This window comes from Aquarana catesbeiana, linkage group LG13, assembly GCF_042186555.1.
Source record: "Aquarana catesbeiana isolate 2022-GZ linkage group LG13, ASM4218655v1, whole genome shotgun sequence".
In the NCBI taxonomy this organism is placed as follows: domain Eukaryota; kingdom Metazoa; phylum Chordata; class Amphibia; order Anura; family Ranidae; genus Aquarana; species Aquarana catesbeiana.
Genome location: NC_133336.1, coordinates 233,489,502 through 233,511,247, shown reverse-complemented (window position 1 = coordinate 233,511,247; position 21,746 = coordinate 233,489,502). Strand labels below are relative to the sequence as shown.

At 47.0% G+C, this 21,746-nt stretch overlaps 1 protein-coding gene across 7 annotated transcripts in view; it reads right to left on the bottom strand.

The window, feature by feature from the left end:
- Positions 1-7,688: 7,688 nt before the first annotated feature.
- LOC141116956 (NACHT, LRR and PYD domains-containing protein 3-like) overlaps positions 7,689-21,746 on the bottom strand; it is a 226,283-nt gene continuing 212,225 nt past the window's right edge. For 4 of the 7 annotated variants that reach the window (XM_073609475.1, XM_073609478.1, XM_073609476.1 and 1 more), the window contains one exon: positions 7,693-9,189. In XM_073609475.1, the coding sequence (XP_073465576.1) occupies positions 9,102-9,189 (88 nt within the window). In that variant the 3' untranslated portion in view covers positions 7,693-9,101. Of the gene's footprint in view, positions 9,190-21,746 lie in introns of all 7 variants that reach the window. The other 3 variants (XM_073609480.1, XM_073609482.1, XM_073609481.1) reach the window with 3 other exon arrangements.

Here is a 21,746-nt window from a genome sequence, read left to right as displayed (position 1 = left end):
ATGTTTTTCATATAACAACAGATTTTCGATCTAGTAGCACTGTCCTGATTGTGAGTAATTGGGAAGTGTAGTTTAAATCCCAATTTCTCACAGTTCACTGCTGTGCTGCATATAAAAGGGAGATACTGGCATTTGCAGACTTGTTTACTTCTAGCAGTGAGTTATGGTAATGATCTGCAGTGAGTCACATCCTGAAAAATGATTTACATGAGATCCTGCTGCCACAGAACTTACCTCCATGTTGCTCTCACACTGCAGCTCACACGTGCACCAGCAGAAGAAGGTGGGCTGGGCCTGGGAGTGATCATCTCCAAGGTCAGTCTCACTCTCTCACCCCATCAAACTGCAGGCTCCACCTCTGAGATGTTCAATACGGAGTGAGTCTCCAATGAGAGCACCTCTTCAGCTGCTGGGGGAGGAGGCTGGGGGAGGGATCTGTCCCGACAATGTTCCTTGTCTTGTGTGGGCACGGCACAGCACCCCGCCCAGCAGCACACCTCCTCCTCACTGAAAAATGCATGTTTCCCCTGTTACACCGTGCTCCTGTGGAGAGCACTAGACGTGGAGGAGGAGCTGTGAATGCAGCCGTGACATCATTGGTTGCTAAGCCAGACAGCTGGGATATCGCACGGCGCTTGCGGGTGTCCGGGAGCCACATCCGAAATGCAGGAATCTCCCAGACCTTGCGGGAGACTTGAGATATCTGGTATACAGTCAGGTCCATAAATATTGGGACATCAACACAATTCTAATCTTTTTGGCTCTATACACCACCACAATGGATTTGAAATTAAACGAACAAGATGTGCTTTAACTGCAGACTTTCAGCTTTAATTTGAGGGTATTTACATCCAAATCAGGTGAACGGTGTAGGAATTACAATAGTTTGTATATGTGCCTCCCACTTTTTAAGGGACCAAAAGTAATGGGACAGATTAACAATCATCCATCACTTTTTTTTTTCACTTTTTAATACTTGGTTGCAAATCTTTTGCAGTCAATTACAGCCTGAAGTCTGGAACGCATAGACATCACCAGACGCTGGGTTTCATCCCTGGTGATGCTCTGCCAGGCCTCTACTGCAACTGTCTTCAGTTCCTGCTTGTTCTTGGGGCATTTTTCCTTCAGTTTTGTCTTCAGCAAGTGAAATGCATGCTCAATCGGATTCAGGTCAGGTGATTGACTTGGCCATTGCATAACATTCCTCTTCTTTCCTTTAAAAAACTCTTTTATTGCTTTCACAGTATGCTTCGGGTCATTGTCCATCTGCACTGTGAAGCACTGTCCAATGAGTTCTGAAGCATTTTGCTGAATATGAGCAGATAATATTGTCCGAAACACTTCAGAATTCATACTGCTGCTTTTGTCAGCAGTCACGTCATCAATAAATACAAGAGAACCAGTTCCATTGGCAGCCATACATGCCCACGCCATGACATTACCACCACCATGCTTCACTGATGAGGTGGTATGCTTTGGATCATGAGCAGTTCCTTTCCTTCTCCATACTCTTCACTTCCCTTCACTATGGTACAAGTTGATCTTGGTCTCATCTGTCCATAGGTTGTTGTTCCAGAACTGTGAAGGCTTTTTTAGATGTTGTTTGGCAAACTCTAATCTGGCCTTCCTGTTTTTGAGGCTCACCAATGGTTTACATCTTGTGGTGAACCCTCTGTATTCACTCTGGTGAAGTCTCTTGATTGTTGACTTTGACACACATACACCTACCTCCTGGAGAGTGTTCTTGATCTGGCCAACTGTTGTGAAGGGTGTTTTCTTCACCAGGGAAAGAATTCTTCGGTCATCCACCACAGTTGTTTTCCATGGTCTTCCGGGTCTTTTGGTGTTGCTGAGCTCACCGATGCATTCTTTCTTTTTAAGGATGTTCCAAACAGTTGATTTGGCCACACCTAATGTTTTTGCTATCTCTCTGATGGGGTTTTTCAGCCTAATGATGGCTTGCTTCACTGATAGTGACAGCTTTTGGATCTCATATTGAGAGTTGACAGCAACAGATTCCAAATGCAAATAGCACACTTGAAATGAACTCTGGACCTTTTATCTGCTCCTTGTAAATGGGATAATGAGGGCATAACACACACCTGGCCATTGAACAGCTGAGCAGCCAATTGTCCCATTACTTTTGGGCCCTTAAAAAGTGGGAGGCACATATACAAACTGTTGTAATTCCTACACCGTTCACCTGATTTGGATATAAGTACCCTCAAATTAAAGCTGAAAGTCTGCAGTTAAAGCACATCTTGTTCGTTTCATTTCAAATCCATTGTGGTGGTGTATAGAGCCAAAAAGATTAAAATTGTGTCGATGTCACAATATTTGAGTAAGTACGTATCCTGTGGAAATATCATCACATCCCATCACACAGGGAATAAATATTGACCCCCCTGTCTCAAGGATTAGTAAGTCATTCTCTGGTAAATGTGGCTGCTAATTGCACATTTATACTTTCTTGGGTTGAATTAGGGCCGGTTCACACTAGTGCGCTGTGCGAGATCGCATGTGATTCGCACCGCATTGCAGTGCAAATCACATTCGTGCAGTGCGATTTCAGGCATACAGATAGTATGGCCGATATCGCATCGCATTTAGACAAAACACGCACAGGACCCTTTTTTTTGGTCCGCACCAGAATCAGATCGCATAGGTGTTCACACCTATGCGATCCAATTCATGTCCCAACTGTCAGTTCGCAGTGCGATATGCGAGCTGAAATGGGGGTGTCGTTAACATTGTATGACATTCCCCAGCAGTTCGCACATGGCAGTGTGAACTGCCATGCAAGTCGGATGCGATGCGGGAACCCCCGCAGTGGATTTGCAGGGTTCCTGCATCGCACCAGTGTGAACCGGCCCTCAGTCGGCAGATGCTGCCATGCACAACTGTACATTAAATAGGATTTGAATATTAAATCTCAGGGAAATTCCAGTTAGCATAATATTTCCTTTCAACCACCGAGTTTTATTGCCCCTCAACCACTAGTGTAAACAACTAAACATTTTATATGAATAAAAATTAAATCATGTAAAAAAAAAATTCAAATATATATTTCCCAGAAAAAAATGGCCAAGCATCGGTAGTTTTACCACGACTGAAATACAACAAAGAGCAGCAAAAATCTGATTCTCTGGCCACTATTTTTCATATCAATTTTGATGAAGGGATGTGTTTTGGCTCCTGATTGGTTAATGCGGATATTGACCAAACAGAATTTATAAGTGGAGAGACCAATCCCCTTCCAGGACAGCAAGGGAGCGCTCCTATAGGTCACACTCTGCTCCTCACTGTGCTGAATGGCAATAATGAGGTGGCAATTGTTGGCAGACACAATGAGGACAATGGTGATGGTGGGGGAAGAAGGTTTAGGGTTGCTGGAACAGATTCCCAGGTCTAGCAATGTCAATGTATGAAGGTGATATAAGATGTACATTGTATTCAATAAATATCCTCCTCCTTTCTGCCATCTCTTCATCACTCCCCCTGTATTATCTCTGGATGAATCTCAGCTCCTCATAGAAAATAAGAATTCCATCAATCATAGAGGATTAGTGAGAGGACAGCCAGCTGTGTAGAACAAATACTGGGATTACAATTAGGCCTCTTAGACAGTAGTGCGACTTGGGACTGCAAAGTTGCATGACAAGTCGTTCCCCATGTTTTCCAATGAGTACCGTTCATATCTGTGTGACTTCAAGTCTCAGCGACTTCAAAGTAGTCCCTGAACTACTTTGGTCTGACATTGATGTGATTTGAGGTCCATAGACCTCATGTTTACACAGGCATTACTTAAAGTCACATCAAAATTGTGGCAAAATTGCTGTAAAACCACAGCAAAAACATGCAACTTTCAGGTCACACAAGTGTAAAAGGGGCCTTAGAAACAATCATCTGAACAGCCGTGTCTCTTAAGTCACTTTATGGGGAAAATTTCAAACAAAATAAAAGTTCCTCCATCTTGTCCTGTCCTAGGTGTATTATTTCATCTATGATTAGAGGTGAATCAAATGGAAATTTTGGTACGGAAACCGAAAATGCAGGATGTACTTGACCGAAAAAATAAACTTAAAATTACAGGTTTTTATAAAATATATTTTTTTATTAATAATTGTATTATATTCAACTTTTTAATTAATACCATGAATTTATATGAATTTATTGTTGGCCATTATCTGCACCTTTAGAGCAAGAAAAGCTGAAGAAAAATGCATCCCTTTAAATTCTATGTATGTTTTCACACTGATCCATTGTGCTTCTGTTGTGTTAAAAATCTTGCTTGCTGCATTTTCAAAAAACCGCACCAAAGATGCACCTCTCCATTGAAATGCATCAAAAACACAGCAAGAATGCACCCATGTTACGTTTTTGATGTGGTATTTGAGTCACATGACCTATGAAAATCATACCATAAGCACAGTAAAATTGCAGCAAAATCACAGTAAAATCTCCCGTGTTTTTGGCGCCATTATCGGCACCTTTTTCTTTATCGGTAAAATGCCTAAAACACCATTTTCGGCCAAAGTGTTTCACCTGCTGAAATTTTGGTGCATTACTATCCATGACGATTCATTCTCCTCTTGGGTTGGGCTTGTCATATCTAATGCCGCGTACACACGAGCGGACTTTCCGGCATACTTGGTCCGGCGGGCCAGAGTCTGCCGGACAATCCGTGTAGGCTCCGGCGGACTTTTCCGGCGGACTTTTTCCCAAAAGCTCGCCAGACCTAGATTTGAAACAGGTTTTAAATCTTTCCGTCGGACTCAGTTTCTGGGGGAAAGTCAGCTCGCCTGTGTGCTGGTCCGACGGAAAGCCCGCTCATCTGTATGCTGGTCCAACGGACCAGATACGACGCAAGGGCAGGGTATTGCATTTTGCGCTCGCTGCAATAGGAAAAACTAATTTTCCTATTGCGGTGAGTGCGGGTCATACCAGGCCCTTAGGTCTGTTATGGATTTTAAAGGGAAGCCCCTACGCCGAAAAAACGGCGTGGGGTCCCCCCTAAAATCCATACCAGACCCCGATCCGAGCACGAAGCCCGGCCGGTCAAGAAAGGGGGTGGGGACAAGCGAGCGTCCCCCCTCCTGAACCGTACCAGGCCGGATGCCCTCAACATGGGGGGTGGGTGCTTTGGGGGAGGGGGCATCCTGCGGGGCCCCCCCACCCCAAAGAACCTTGTCCCCATGTTGATGAGGACAAGGGCCTCTTCCCGACAACCCTGGCCGTTTGTTGTCGGGGTCTGCGGGTGGGGGGCTTATCGGAATCCAGGAGCCCCCTATAATAAGAGGGCCCCCAGATCCCGGCCCCCCACCCTATGTGAATGAGTATGGGGTCTTCCTCCGGCTTCGGGGGTCCCTCCGGTTCCTCTTCTCCCGGCGTCCGGTTGGTTCTTCTCCGCTCTCTTCTCCCGGTGTTCCAGTTCTTCGGCCGGCTCCTCCGCTGTCTTCAGGCCGCTCTCTTGCCAGCGGAGGTCCGGACTTCTGGGCTTCTTGTCTTCTTCCCTCTTCTCTTCTCCAGATGTTGGCTGGACTGCTCTCTGAGGGCTCCGTTGTGACTTATATAGGCATTGTGACGTTTTAGGGGCTGTGGTCAACATCACCCGGTGACCACGCCCTCTAAAACGTCACAGTCCCAGCATGCCCAGGGACTGTGACATCATAAGGGGGCGGGGTCTCCGCCTATATAAGTTACAACGGAGCCCTCAGAGAGCAGTCCACTTGGAGAGAGCATTGTGTCAACATCTGGAGAAGAGAAGAGGGAAGAAGACAAGAAGCCCAGAAATCCGGACCTCCGCTGGCAAGAGAGCGGCCTGAAGACAGCGGAGGAGCCGGCCGAAGAACTGGAACACCGGGAGAAGAGAGCGGAGAAGAACCAACTGGACGCCGGGAGAAGAGGAACCGGAGGGACCCCCGAAGCCGGAGGAAGACCCCCCCCGGAGCTGTTTAATAAATTATTTTAAAAAGCTGTGTAGTGTGTTTTATTATTGACACTTTTTCCCTAGGTGAATGGGTAGGGGTACCATGTACCCCATACTCATTCACATAGGGTGGGGGGCCGGGATCTGGGGGCCCTCTTATTATAAGGGGCTCCCGGATTCCGATAAGCCCCCCGCCCGCAGACCCCGACAACCAACGGCCAGGGTTGTCGGGAAGAGACCCTTGTCCTCATCAACATGGGGACAAGGTGCTTGGGGGGGGCCCCGCAGGGCGCCCCCTCCCCCAAAGCACCTACCCCACATGTTGAGGGCATGCGGCCTGTTACGGTTCAGGAGGGGGGGGCGCTCGGTCATCCCCACCCCCTTTCCTGACCGGCCGGGCTGCGTGCTGGGATCGGGGTCAGGTATGGATTTTAGGGGGGACCCCACGCCGTTTTTTCGGCATAGGGGCTTCCCTTTAACTTCCCTTTAAAATCCATAACAGACCTAAGGGCCTGGTATGACCCGCAACGGGGCTCGCAAGGTGTCAATCTCGCAGATAAAAGCGGCAAGATTTACTTCCTTTTCTAGCCCCGTTGTACCCGAGTCACGTTCGAAATGAACGGACTTCTCCATGTGTGGGCAAGTCCGTTCATTCTGAAAGACGGGCGGACTTAGCCCGCCAGAAAGTCCGGTCGTGTGTGGGCAAGTCCATCAGTTTTAAAGCCCGGCGCACCTGGCGGACAAAGTCCGTCAGAAAGTGTGCCGGACCAAGTATGCCAGAAAGTCCGAACGTGTGTACGCGGCATAAATCTCATTATCATCCAGAACAATGTCCCGGCTCTATTCACAGCTGTAGCAGAGATTCTTCCTCTGGGGGTCCATAGTTGCCAACAGTCCCGATTTTCCAGGGACAATCCCGATTTTGGGACCCTCGTCCCGATCAGAGCTGTCTCGATTCGGGATTTTGCCTTTTTGCCCAGGGAAATCGGGAATGTTTGCTTTTGCACTTTTGCAGTAGCTGGCCTCAACAAAATGGCCGCCGGCGCCGCTGCTAGATCGTTCCCCTTGTGTTCAGTGGAGAGAGGAAGGCGGCTCGATCCGTGCAGCCAATGAATCGGCTTTCTCTCTTCACAATACTGAAGCCAGGGTTAGCTGCACGGATCGGCCCCTCCCCTCTCCACTGAACACGGCGCCGGCCGCTCGTGGAGTTCCTTCTGCTCTTGTCCCTTTCTCTCAGTGTAAAGCCCAGGCAGCGATGTAACTGTAATGTAATTAACTATGTACAGGAGGGGGGGTTAACTATGTACAGGAGGGGGGTTAACTATACAGGAGAGGGGGTAAACTATATACAGGAGGGGGGTAACTATATACAGGAGGGGGGTTAACTATGTACAGGAGGGGGGTTAACTATATACAGGAGGGGGGTTAACTATGTACAGGAGGGGGGGTTAACTATGTACAGGGGGGGGTTAACTATGTACAGGAGGAGGGGGGGTTAACTATGTACAGGAGGGGGGGTTAACTATGTACAGGAGGAGGGGGGGTTAACGGTGTACAGAAGGGGGGTTAACTGTGTACGGGAGGGGGGGTTAACTATATACAGGAGGGAGGGTTAACTATGTACAGGAGGAGGAGGGGTTAACTATGTACAGGAGGGTTACTATGCACAGGGGGGGAACTAAGTACAGGGGGGGATACTATGTACGGGGGGGTTACTATGTACAGGGGGGTAACGATGCACAGGGGGGTAACGATGCACAGGAGTGTAACAGGGGGAGGGGGTAACTATGTACAGGGTGGGGGTAACTATGGCTCTGCCTGGGACACTGATGTAATGAGTGAAGCTAGGAATACTTGTGTAAGGACTGACTCTGCTGGGGGCACCCGATGCAAGCGCGGACTCTGTTGGGGGCACCCGATGCAAGCACGGACTCTGTTGGGGGCACCTGATGCAAGGACGGACTCTGCTGGAGGCCCCTGATGCAAGGACGGACTCTGCTGGGGGCACCTGATGCAAGGACGGTTTCTGCTGGGGGGACCTGATGCAAGGACGGACTCTGCTGGGGGCACCTGATGCAAGGACGGACTCTGCTGGGGGCACCTGATGCAAGGACGGACTCTGCTGGGGGCACCTGAAGCAAGAACAGACTCTGCTAGGGGCACCTGATGTAAGGACGGACGCTGCTGGGGGCACCTGATGCAAGGATGGACTCTGCTGGGGTCACCTGATGCAAGGACGGACTCTGCTGGGGGCACCTGATGCAAGGACAGACTCTGCTGGGGACACCTGATGCAAGGACGGACTCTGCTGGTGGCAGGTGACACGCTCAGGGATCCAACTGATTCGGCATTTTGGTGAGTTGAATGATTTAATTTTATATTACAATGTATTAATAGAAATAATGCACTTCAATCATCCTGACACCATAACAACCATGGTGCCGGGATGATTGAAGTGCTAACACCAGGTGTTTGGAGTATCTTTATCTGCTAAGTGTTAAACTTTCTAGAATACACATATTTCTATTGTTGTGTAGGATCTGGGGCTGCTGTCCCTCCATCCCTCTCTTCCCCTTTCCCTCTCCATCCCTGATTCATCTCAGACTCTAACCACACCCCCTTTGAGCCACACCCATTTAAGCCACGCCCACTATTTCACGCAAACCACGCCCATATGTCACAAAGCGCGCCGCATTTTTTGGTTTCCCTAATGTCATGCCTGCAAACGAATGCTCCACCCCCTACTTATAACGAGGCTCTGCCTACATGCAAAAAAGTGTCCCTAAATTTTTTTTACAATGTTGGCAAAAATGCTACATTCATGAATGTCAAGGTTTTATTTGTGCTTTAGGCCCCATTCACACCTAGTGTAGTGGAAATTAGTATTTTTGCATTATTGCAACAAATAAGCTTCTGAACCTTTTCAGGCATAGAGCTTCATGCACTTTTACCACCAGACTCTAACCAAACGCCCTTTGAGCAACGCCCATTTAAGCCACGCCCACTATTTCGCGTAAACAACACCAATTTTTCGCCACGGCGTGCATTTTTATTTTTCCTTATGCCACGCCTACAAACGCATGCTCCACCCCCTAATTATAATACAACTCCGCCTACAGCCAAAAAAGTGTCCCGCAATTTTTTTTTACAATGTTGGCAACTATGGGGGTCATCATATATGAATCTTCAGTCCTCGCCGGAGGGATTCCAACTTTTTCAGTTCCCTTTTTGTTTCATCTGACAAGTCACTGTTCTCGATCCTAAAAGAGAAGATAGAAATAGTCATCAGATCTCAGCAGATCAACCTCATTTCCTTTATTCTCTGAGGTAAAACAATGAGTGAAGTGTACAGTTATTGTTGTTATTATTATTCACGTTATAACTGATAACGGACCTCCTGCCAAATATCTGACTTTAGAACTTTCCGTTTTCATTCAGCAGCCAATCAAGTTCTGCCTTTTGCAATGATGAGCCAGACAATGTAAAGCAGACACTGAACACAGAGAAGTTTAGTGATTATAATATTCCATGAAACTGCAACTCTATCCCTTAATCCATAATCATTTATATCAGGGAGTATGTTATAACCCACACTGACTGATAGACAGAGGCACACAATGACATGATGATGGATGGACACTGACTGATGGATGGAGACACACAATGACATGATGATAGATGGACACTGACTGGTGGACAGAGACTAGGGTTGCCACCTGTCCGGTTTTGACCCGGACAGTGCGGGTTTAGATTGCTGTGCCCAGGTTTCCCTCTGCCTGACACCAGCGCCGCTGACAGGGGTACCATGGGGCCTTCTGTAGGGGCCCCAGCACACAGGCGGACCCAGGCAGCAGGGGGGGGGGGCAATTACAGAGGAGACAAAAAATAAGCGAGAGGGAGAGGCGACAGGCAGCTGTTGGTGAGGAAGTTTTTAATAAATTGTTTAAAAACAATCCACTCACTCTCCATGTCAGAGCTGTATATGTCAGTCTGTGAAGTTCGCTGCCCCATTCTCCTGATCCACGCTGCTGTTTCACTGAATCTCTGGAGGGAGCCGAGGATACAGAGCCGCGGGGAAACTGCAGTGAGCTGTCAGCCTGGGACACTGTGACCAATCAGAGAGTTCCGGAGGCTTAACCACACCTCCATCACCAGAGGCTGTCAGTTCACATGAGTTTCCAGCGGCTCTCTGTTTTCTCCAGCAATTCAGTGATAACAGCAGCGTGGATCAGGAGAATGGGACTGATATGCCTACACCTTTGACATGGGGGTATTGGAGGGAGTAGGATTTTTTGCTGGTAGGGAAGAAGATCTGTAATAGGAGGGGATGGGCATAATGGCACCCCAATCGCAAAGCAAAACTTTTTTGGGTGACAGGCATCCCACGATTATGTTTATGTGATTTTTGCCGCGATTTGTCGGGTGACAATCACAGAAAAATCATGCCGTGGTTGGGGTGCCATGCTGTGCACCGCTAAAGTGTTTGGCTTGAAGAAAAGGTGGCAACCCTAACAGAGACACACAATGACATGATGATGAATGGACACTGACTGATGGACAGACACACAATGACATGATGATGGATGAACACTGACTGATGGATGTAGATTGGGAGGATGAACAGACATACATGGACAGACACACATTGGGGAAATTCTGGTTAAAACAATGCTGCATGGGTAAAACCCCTGTTATCATCCCAGCTATGAACATGAGACCAAAGTGAATTGCTCCATGATTGGAAAAAGAGTCATGTGACAAAACTATGGAAAGAACCAAGAATCAGCGTGAAGGAAGTCAGTGTGTGAAGGTAAAACAGGAGATATGATCTGGAGGAGAGAAGGATCGCTAAGAAAAATGGAGGTACACTACTGTGCAAAAGTTTTAGGCAGGTGTAAAAAAATGTAAATGAAGAATTCTTTCTGACATAGAAGTGTTAATAGATCATTTTGGCCCCACTGTGCAGAATCACATATGTTAGAAGGCTGGCCGGAGGATTTGTAGGAGGAGTCTGGGGGGTATATATCCCTCCTCTTTCAGGTCCCTTGTCAGCTCGTGTCATTTCCAGTTTCGTGCTAGCAGGGGGAATCGCCTGTCAGGAGGCCCGCTTCAACCGCTCGCATCGTGGTTTTCAGGTATCGTTGGGGGGGAGTTGGCACTTATCGCAGTGCTCCAGGTAGCAATCAGGGAGGGCCAATGGGTGAGGGGAGCTCTCATTGGCTCAATTGGGCTGTGGATGTCAGCATCTGTATCGCCATGCAACGGCCGGGGGGAGGAGTATAGCTGGGCATGGGGGGTAGTCTTTCGGGGGTGGGGGGGTTTTGCCAGATTTGTGGAGGAGGGAGGTATTAGGATCGGGAGGTATTAGGCATGTCACAGGATGTGAGGGGGGCTGCGGGTCCCAGCATGCCAATCATCTGCAGCAGGGAGTTGGTTATGTCATTCCCGTGGTAGGGAATATAGGGGCTCGGGCTGCATAGATCCATTATCAGAGGATAATTCATTCTCTTTATGATTTCCTGCTGTTAGAAGACCCTGGTGAACCGCTCAGGGATCTGCAGGAGCTTACAGAACTGTTTTCAGAGTTAAATGTCCCTTTAGCTGCTCATAAGATGGAAGGTCTGACCAGAGTCATCACCTTTTTGGGGATCACGCTTGATTCCAATCTCATGGTTGCTAGCCTGCCCTTGGAGAAGATGGTCAGGATACACCAGATACACTCTCTGACACAGATACATGCGGTGTTAAATACACTCTCTACCTCTATGGTGCAGTTGCAGGATAGGATGAAGGTGATTGAGGCCCTCGCAGCTAGTGCTGCGGTATCAGCCAGTGCTAAGGTATAAGCTGCACCCCCAGCTCCTGCTCTTCCAAGCCCGGCTGCAGTTAATGTCATAGTTTTACCTTCGGCAGTGCCTTCACCATTGGTGGCTTTGACTTCTGTGTCACAGGCCCATTTCATCCCTGCCAATATCTTCGGGACTTTCAGGTCAGGTACGAATTCGACAGACTTTGGTTGATTGTGTGTAGGCAAGTCCATTCATTCAGAAAGTCCGTCGTAAAGTCCGTCGAAAAGTCCGCCGGGCAAAGTCTGCCATAAAGTCCGCTCGTGTGTACACGGCATTAGTCCGCCTGTTTTGTCAAGTCTTTCAGTGCGTCATGACTATGCCAAGTCAGTATCTCCTTGCTAGGGGATTACCTGGAAAACCACCCATCCCCAGCATTCAGACAGTTTTTGTTGGAGGGTTTTTCTATAGGCTTTCACACTGGCCTCATCACCCTTCCAACAGAGTCTTTTGAATGCAATAATTTGATTTAGGCAGCGAGTCACCCTGCTATTGTCGATTGAGTTACTGCAGGCAGAACTGTCAAAGGGGTTCCTGATCGGTCCTTTCCTTTCATCACCTTTTTGTATGTGGAGGGTTAGCCCCATTGGGGTGGTCTGAGGAATATTTTCCCATAAATATCGCTTGATTTATGATTTGTCCATGCCTCATTCATCTCACATTCCTAGCCTTAATTCTATTATCCCCTCTGAGGAGTTTTCGCTGAAATATTGATCAGTGGATTTGGCTATCCAGCACATTTTACAGTTAGGTAGGGGTGCTTGGCTTTCTAAAGCTGATATTACTGATGCTTTCATGCTGCTTCCTATTAGTCCTACTCTCTGGCAATTTCATGGCATCAAGTTGCGCGTTCAGTATTACTTCGCCACTAAGTTAACTTTTGGGTCAAAAAGTAGTCCTTGCTTGTTTGACACCTTTACCCTGGCTCTTCATTGGATTTTTGGTAATTGCAGAGGTTGTCAGAGGATAATTCAGTATCTTTATGATTTCCTGCTGTTGGAAGACCCTGGTGAACCGCCCAGGGATCTGTAGGCGCTTACAGAACTGTTTTCAGAGTTACATGTCCCTTTAGCTGCTCATAAGATGGAAGGTCCAACCAAAGTCATTACCTTTTTTGGGGATCACGCTTGATTCCAATCTCATGGTTGCTAGTCTGCCCTTGGAGAAGATAGTCAGGATACACCAGACCAGTCATCTGATTGTCCGATCCCCAGTCTGTTCCAAGAGGGACTTGCAGTCTCTTTTGGGGATGCTAAATCACGCCATGAGAATCATCCCTCAGGGTAGGGCATTTGTTTCCAGATTGCTGGCCCTTCTTCCCCAATATAAGGATTCTGACTCGGCTGTCAAGTTACTAGCAGATGCCCAAGCCGATTTAATCATGTGGGATCAGTTCCTGTGTGACTGGAATGGCATCTCTATGTTTATGCAGCATCCAACAGATAGTTCTCCCAGAGTGTTTTCAGATGCCGCCACTTCGGTTGGTTTTCCGGCCATTTTTGGCCATGAATGATTGGCCAGCCATTGGCCCCCAGAGGTTTTCCATCTGCCAAAGTTTGCTGTTACTTCAGCATTGTTCGAAATCTATCCAATTCTGGCGGCAGCAGTCACATGGGGTCCAGTTTGGTCAGGCAATGCGGTCATCTTCTTTACGGATAATTTGGCCACAGCCAAAATTGTCAATAAAGGTAGATCGGGGTCCCTTCTAATCATGTCTTTTATGCGTAGGTTGACATGGCTGGGCTTGACGTACAAGTTTTATTTTCGGGGTGAGTTTATCAGTGGGGATCTCAGCGGTGCAGCTGATGCTTTCTCTAATCTCAATAAGCCTCAATTTTTCTTACAGCATCCGGTAGCAGAACGGATGGGCCAGCCAGTTCCCCCTTACTCGCTATTAGGAATGGATTAAACACATTCTGGACTCATGCAATCGATCTTGCTAATACGTCTTTATCCAGGAATACTCTGAAAGCATACACAACGGGTTGAACGACCTTCCTCAGGTTTATGTCTTTATACCCTTGCAGTTGCCCTAAAGATGTCATGACTTTCACTGCGTATTGCCACAGTGAGTTGGCATTATCTGCTAATACCATCAAGCTGTATTTGTTGGGTATTCAGCATTTCAGGTCCCTGCATACACCTGATAGTCCATCCATTTTTGCAGCTCACCCTCTAAAAGCCATGCTAAGGGGTATACAGAGAACCCAAGGGAGATCTCAGTTGTCTCGTCAACCTATCACCGGCCAGATTTTCCATGATATGTCAGACGTGTTGTTTCCTTCCCCTTTTGGCGCAGGTCTCAGCCTAGTGCTTAAGGCAGCTATGTATCTCAGTTTCTTTGGATTCCTCCGACCTGGGGAAGTGTCCCAAGCTAGCTGTCATGCTCCTGTTCTGCTTAGAGGGAGTCTCACCAGATTCTCTGAGGATTATGAGTTACAGCTTCCCAACAACAAGAACAGACAGACAGGTTAGGGCTTTGTGTTAAATCCAAAGCAATTTTCTGGACATTCGTTCAGGATCAGGGCAGTGTCCGCAGCTTCTAAGCAGGGTGTCTTGTCTTACATTATTAAGTACATGGGGCGTTGGAGGTCGTCCTGTTACAGCAGGTACATAGCCAAACCCCATACGGAAGTTAGCAGAGCATTCACTACTTTATTGGATTAATTGTGGTTACCTGTTTCATTAAAGCTTTTCATACTTTACCTATCTTTTGTGTCTTTTGCCCTTTTTTAGGCATACCGACCAGCTAGACCAGGGCACATCTCAGGTCTTGGTAGTTAGGGTTACCACGTTTTCCAAGTGAAGACTCTGACTACAAATATATATATATATATATACAGTATCTCACAAAAGTGAGTACACCTCTCACATTTTTGTAAATATTTTATTCTATCTTTTCATGTGACAACACTAAAGAAATGACACTTTGCTACAATGTAAAGTAGTGAGTGTACAACTTGTATAACAGTGTAAATTTGCTGTCCCTTCAAAATAACTCAACACACAGTCATTAATGTCTAAACCACTGGAAACAAAAGTGAGTACACCCCTAAGTGAAAATGTCCAAATTGGTCCCAAAGTGTCAATATTTTGTGTGGCCACCATTATTTCCCAGCACTGCCTTAACCCTCTTGGGCATGGAGTTCACCAGAGCTTCACAGGTTTCCACTGGAGTCCTCTTCCACTCCTCCATGACGACATCACAGAGCTGGTGGATGTTAGAGACCTTGCGCTCCTCCACCTTCCTTTTGAGGATACCCCACAGATGCTCAATAGGGTTTAGGTCTGGAGACATGCTTGGCCAGTCCATCACCTTTACCCTCAGCTTCTTTAGCAAGGCAGAGGTCATCTTGGAGGTGTGTTTGGGGTCGTTATCATGTTGGAATACTGCCCTGCGGCCCAGTCTCTGAAGGGAGGGGATCATGCTCTGCTTCAGTATGTCACAGTACATGTTGGCATTCATGGTTCCCTCAATGAACTGTAGCTCCCCAGTGCCGGCAGCACTCATGCAGCCCCAGACCATGACACTCCCATCACCATGCTTGACTGTAGGCAAGACCCACTTGTCTTTGTACTCCTCACCTGGTTGCCACCACACACGCTTGTCACCGTCTGAACCAAATAAGTTTTTCTTGGTCTCCTCAGACCATAGGACATGGTTCCAGTAATCTGTGTCCTTAGTCTGCTCATCTTCAGCAAACTGTTTGCGGGCTTTCTTGTGCATCATCTTTAGAAGAGGCTTCCTTCTGGGACGACAGCCATGCAGAGCAATTTGATGCAGTGTGCAGCGTATGGTCTGAGCACTGACAGGCTGACCCCCCACCCCTTCAACTTCTGCAGAAATGCTGGCAGCACTCATACGTCTATTTCCCAAAGACAACCTCTGGATATGACGCTGAGCACGTGCACTCATCTTCTTTGGTCCACCATGACGAGGCCTGTTCTGAGTGGAACCTGTCCTGTTAAACCGCTGTATGGTCTTGGCCACTGTTCTGCAGCTCAGTTTCAGGGTCTTGGCAATCTTCTTATAGCCTAGACCATCTTTATGTAGAGCAACACTTCTTTTTTTCAGATCCTCAGAAAGTTCTTTGCCATGAGGTGCCATGTTGAACTTCCAGTGACCAGTATCAGAGAGTGAGAGTGATAACACCAAATTTACACACCTGCTCCCTATTCACACCTGAGACCTTGTAACACTAACGAGTCACATGACACCAGGGAGGGAAAATGGCTAATTGGGCTCATTTTGTTGTAGTGTACTCACTTTTGTTGCCAGCAGTTTTGACATTATTGGCTGTGTGTTGAGTTATTTTGAGGGGACAGCAAATTTACACTGTTATACAAGCTGTACACTCACTACTTTACATTGTAGCAAAGTGTCATTTCTTCAGTGTTGTCACATGAAAAGATAGAATAAAATATTTACAAAAATGTGAGGGGTGTACTCACTTTTGTGAGATACTGTATATACAGTACGTGATTCTGCACTTCTGGGTTTTGGGCGCAAGTGCACGCTGCCAGCAACTTGCTTCCGCTGTGATTTTACACAGGGAGAGCTTATCAGCAGGTCCCATAGACCTGATGTTCGCTGGGACCCACCAATCATTCAGTACACTGACAGAATGCAAACAAAGTAAACATGGCAGACTGTCATTCTGTGAGTAGAGAAGACACGGATCCTGTGTTTCTGTAAAGCAGGGACAAGGATCCATGTAAAAGCACCTCCCCCACTACATTGTAACATTAGCTAGGCACACAGTTAATCCTTTTATCACCCCTGATGTTAACCCCTTCCCAGCCAGTGTCATTAGTACGGTGACAGTGCATATTTTTAGCACTGATCACTGTAATAATGTCACTGGTCCCCAAAAAAGGATCAGTTAGTGTCCGATTTGTCTGCCGAAATATTGCAGTCCCGCTATAAGTCACTGATCGCCGCCATTAATAGTAAATATAAATTAATAAAAAATAAATAAGAACATCCCATAGTTTGTAGACACTATTACTTTTGTACAAACCAATCAATTAATGATTCTTGGGATTTTTTTACCAAAAATATGTAGCAGAATACATATTGGCCTAAATTGATGAAGAAATTTGATATTTTACATTTTTTATAATGGATGTGTTTTAGAGCAGAAAGTAAAAAAAATATATATATATTTTTTTAACCGGTTAACAACCGGCTCCTGTACATATACGTCGGCAAAATGGCATGGCTGGGCAAAGCAACGTACCTGCCTTCCGCGAGCTTTGTGACCGTGCCTGCGGGACCTGCGGAGTCAATGTCCACCGGGTGCCCGCGATCGTGTCAAGAAGCTGAAGAACAGGGAGATGCTAATGTAAACACATGTTCTGCCTAGTGACAGGACACTGATCGTCTGCTCCCTCTCATCGGGAGCAGTGATCAGTGTCATGTCACTGCTAGCCGATCCCCCAGACAGTTAGAATCACTCCCTAGGACACAGTTAACCCCTTCCCCGTCCCCTAGTGGTTAACCCCTTCACTGCCAGTCACATTTTTACAGTAATCAATGCAATTTTATAGCATTGATCGCTGTATTAATGCCAGTGGTCCCAAAAATGTGTCAAAATTGTCCGATGTGTCCGCAATAATGTCGCAGTCACGATAAAATTCGCTGATCTCTGCCATTACTAGTAAAAGAAAAATTAATAATAAAAATGCCATAAGACTATCCCCTATTTTGTAGATGCTATAACTTTTGCGCAAACCAATCAATAATCAATAATCTTATTGCGATTTTTTTTTTTGCCAAAAATATGTAGAAGAATACATATCAGCCTAAACCGAGGAAAAAAAATGTTTTTTTTTATATATTTTTTGGGGATATTTATTATAGCAAAAAGTAAAAATAGCTTTTTTTTCAAAATTGTCACTCTATTTTTGTTTATAGCGCAAAAAATAAAAGCCGCAGAGGTGATCAAATACCACCAAAAGAAAGCTCTATTTGTGGGAAAAAAAGAACGTCAATTTTGTTTGGGAGCCACGTCGCACGACCGCACAATTGTCAGTTAAAGCCACGCAGTGCCGAATCGCAAAAAGTGCTCTGGTCTTTGGGCAGCAAAATGGTCCGGGGCTTAAGTGGTTAAATTGTCCTTTGTTCTTTGTTTCTAGTGCAAAAAATAAAAAAACGCAGAGGTGATCAAATACTGCCAAAAGAAAGCTCTATCCCACTATTTGTGGGAAAAAAAATACATACATTTTATTTGGGTACAGTGTTGCACTACAGCGCAATTGTAAGTTAAAGTAAAACAGTGCCGTATTACAAAAAATGGCCTGGTCAGGAAGGGGGCAAACCTTCCGAAGGTCAAGTTGTACATTAACAAATTGGAAAGTTAAATGAACAGAAGAGAAATCCAAATCAAATTAATATTTGGTGTGACCAACCTTTGCCTTCAAAACAGCATCAATTCTTTAAGCATCGGATGTGAAAACCAGGCTAAGTGACTCAACCATGCAGGAAAATATAGGAACTGGGATGCAGAAAAATGGCAGCAGGAGGAAGTTTGTTGATGAAGAGCTGGAGAGCGGTACAATAATGAGTGCCTGCAGCCAACTGTGAAGCATGGCGGGGATTCCGTGCAAGTTTGGGGCTGCATTTCTGCAAATGGATTCAGAGATTTGGTCAGGATCAATGGTGTCCTCGAGTGCACAAGGAGGGAGGAGCCGGATGTGGGCGGAGTCTCGACGCCGTTGCTGAGTCTGGGTGGCTCGGCGTCCCCCTAGCTGAGATGCTCGCACCAAGCGGCTCTCAGATCACGCTCTGACCCCTGGCCGCCTCCGCCCCCCCCCTCTCTGGAACGCCGAGTTTTGCGGGCCGTTCCCCCGCTACCCCATCCAGGTGCTCGGTCGGCTGCTGTTGGCGGAGACGGTGTGAGCGGCGTGCCTGTGAATGTGGTCACAGTGACAGGCGGCGGCGGCCGCTCGCTGGAGCACGAACGAGGACGCCGTGCTTCCCCCAGGGTATGCTGACAATTGTAGCCTGAGGAGAGAAGAGGTGAAGAGGCAGCATCTAATGCGGAGCAGGCCTGGCAGGGATGGACTGACAGGAGTCGAGGAAGGAAGAAGTCCTTGAGATGAAACAAGAGAAGCCCATTCATTGACAGGTGAAAAGCCCCAGGAGTCTCACAGGTGAAGCGCAAGCATTGCACAGTCTGGTAAGAGTTTTGATCTTTCACTACCTGGAAAGGAGGGTAAGTGGCCTGCTGAAATATTATAAATCTTATGGATACTCCCACATAGGGGACTGCAATGTATATTTAATGCTGACAATAATCCTTTAAAATGCAAGTTTAAAAGCCACGGAAAGCAGTGTCTTGCTGAGTTTGAACTGATATATTGGGAATGTGATAGAGCTCTCTATGTGGGTGGCTGGAGACGAGCAAGTTCTAGAGGCGGTGGAGCAACAGTGGTGAGACCCTCCCGATTGGAGGGCTACGGGGAGAAGAGCAGCCCATAGCCCCAGGTAGAAATTTGGATACTGCCTACATAGGGACTTTTTTTCTCTTTTTTTTTTTTTTTTTTTTTTATTTTCTTTCCTACCCTGTACTAACGAGACCCCCCCCCCCCCCTCCTAAACCATTTACGCAAACGTATATAAGTGCTCTTAGTAGGGAGACAGAGGGCGCCCGGAGTGGAGGGGTTAAGGGGCGAACTGCACTACTGACCGCGGGAACTTGGTCCTGACATTTTTACGTCCTCTTTAGCGGGGTAAAAAGGAAATGAGAGGCAAATCAGCAAGAGGGGCCACGGCAAATCCGCCTAGAGTAAGCGCTAGCCCAGGAGCCATTAGGAAATATATGGTGAATGAGCCCAGCAAAGTAAGCCCTGACAACGCAACTGGGACCAAAAACAAAACACCAGAACGCCCAGTTAAAGTCGGGACAAGAAGCCAGGTAGCAGACATTGAATCAAGACCCCCCCCCAGTGATGAAACAGAGGCAGAAGCGCTAATGATACCCCAACAGGAAAAACATCTCCCCACTAAAGGGGAAATCGCAGAGATGTTTGCGAAACTGGAGGCCTCAATCAAAGAGGAGATTAGCACCGTGTACGAGAATATGAGCCATATCTTAAAAAGAGTGGAGGAAGTAGAAAACACAATGGACAAACAAGAGGTAGAAATTAAAAACCTGATAGCTCAGATGGAAGCACTGCGGATTGAACAGAGAAATACAAGGTATAGAATGGAAGACCAAGAAAATCGCAGTAGAAGAAAGAACCTTCGGATTAGAGGCCTTCCGGAAACGCAAGGGGAAAAAGAAAATTTGCAGGACAAAATGGAGGCAATATTCAAGGATCTGAGAAAACCAAGTGATGATCGCAATAAACTAAAAGTGGATAGAGTGCATAGGATTAAAAAACCAGCGGAAATTAGAGAAGACGTCCCGCGTGACGTCATTGTGCGATTCCACAATTATCAAGATAAAGAAGAGATCAGTTCCAATTTGAGGAAAAACATGCAGGCAAAATATGGGGAAATAAGCCTGCTAATTTTTCAAGACCTGTCAGCAGAGACACTTAATAGGAGAAGAACTCTGAAACCATTACTCGCGACCCTAATAACACATGAGGTGCAATACTCCTGGGGCTTCCCTGCCTGCCTAATTGGTCGCAAAGAGGGCCGGTCGGCCACGCTGAGATTCCCGGAAGAAACACAACAATTCTGTCAACGCCTGGGAATCCCTTTAGTAGAGATCCCGGGTTGGTGGGAAAAAAATCGCCAACCAGGAATCTACAGGGGAATCAACTACCTGGAAACCAATAATCTCTGTAAAAGAGTATAGGGGCCAAAAAGGGCAGAGACCTTAACAAGGACAGAAAAAGGACTTAATAAAAAAAAAAAAAAAAAAAAGGAAAAAAAAAATGAGAAAAAGAGAGGAGGGGCTTAGCAGTGTCCGCTGTATGCTGGTTGGGGCGGGTGGGGGAAAGGGGGGTGGCAGGGGGGATTCCGGGGGTGCGGGCAGGAGGGATGACCGGGCCAGGTAAATCTTGTCACCCAGGGTCGGTTTCCGGGTCTGACTAGCTCCCCTACCGAGCTCAACCTCAGGGGGTAAACCGGGGGCGAGGTGGTGTCGGAGTGCCACGGTTTTTCTTTTCTTAGGCCCAACAGGGGCCTGATGTCCCCCCAAAAGCACGGGGAGGGGGAAGGAGGGAGGGGGAAGGAGGGAGGGGGGGCGGGGGGGGTTTGGAGGGATGGGGGAGGGGGGGTGAGGAGGGGTGGGGGTGTGAGGGAGGGGGCGGGAAAGAGGGGGAGTCCTATAGCCAATTGGGTTACGAGTCTGTTCCACAAAAAAGAGGATCCAACCTATGTAAAAGTACCAGGAGCTTGTTTTTCAGAAGGGAGAAAACAAACAAGAGTGAGTGATGACACCTAATCTAAAAGTTATTTCTTATAACGTAAGGGGACTGAATGCTTGTGTAAAACGTGCAAATATTTTAGGGGAATTGAAGTTCCTGAAGGCTGGGGTCGCAGTGCTCCAAGAGACTCACTTAAGTACCAACAAGAACCAAAAAATCTTTTCTAGGGATTACCCAGTTTGGTACTATAGTGACTCATCAATTAGGGGAGCAAGGGGAGTAGCCATAGGGTTTGCCAGGGAGATTAGATTCGAACTTGAGGAGAGATTATCGGACCCGGAGGGTCGGTACCTCTTCCTGAAAGGCAAAATCAATGGTATGAAGTACTCCCTGGCAAACATCTATGGGCCTAATAAAAATACATATGGAAAAGTAATGAGCATACTGACTAAATTTGAAGAATTTAAGACGGGGAGGGCTATAGTTGCAGGAGATTTTAACCTCTGTTTAGACCCGAGAGGGATTGTACGTCGCATGGTAGGGGGGGGGTGGAGTGTGGGCTGGGAAACTCAAAAAGAAACTACACCAACTTCAGCTGGTGGATGTATGGAGGATCCAGCAAGGAGATATAAGGGATTACACTTACT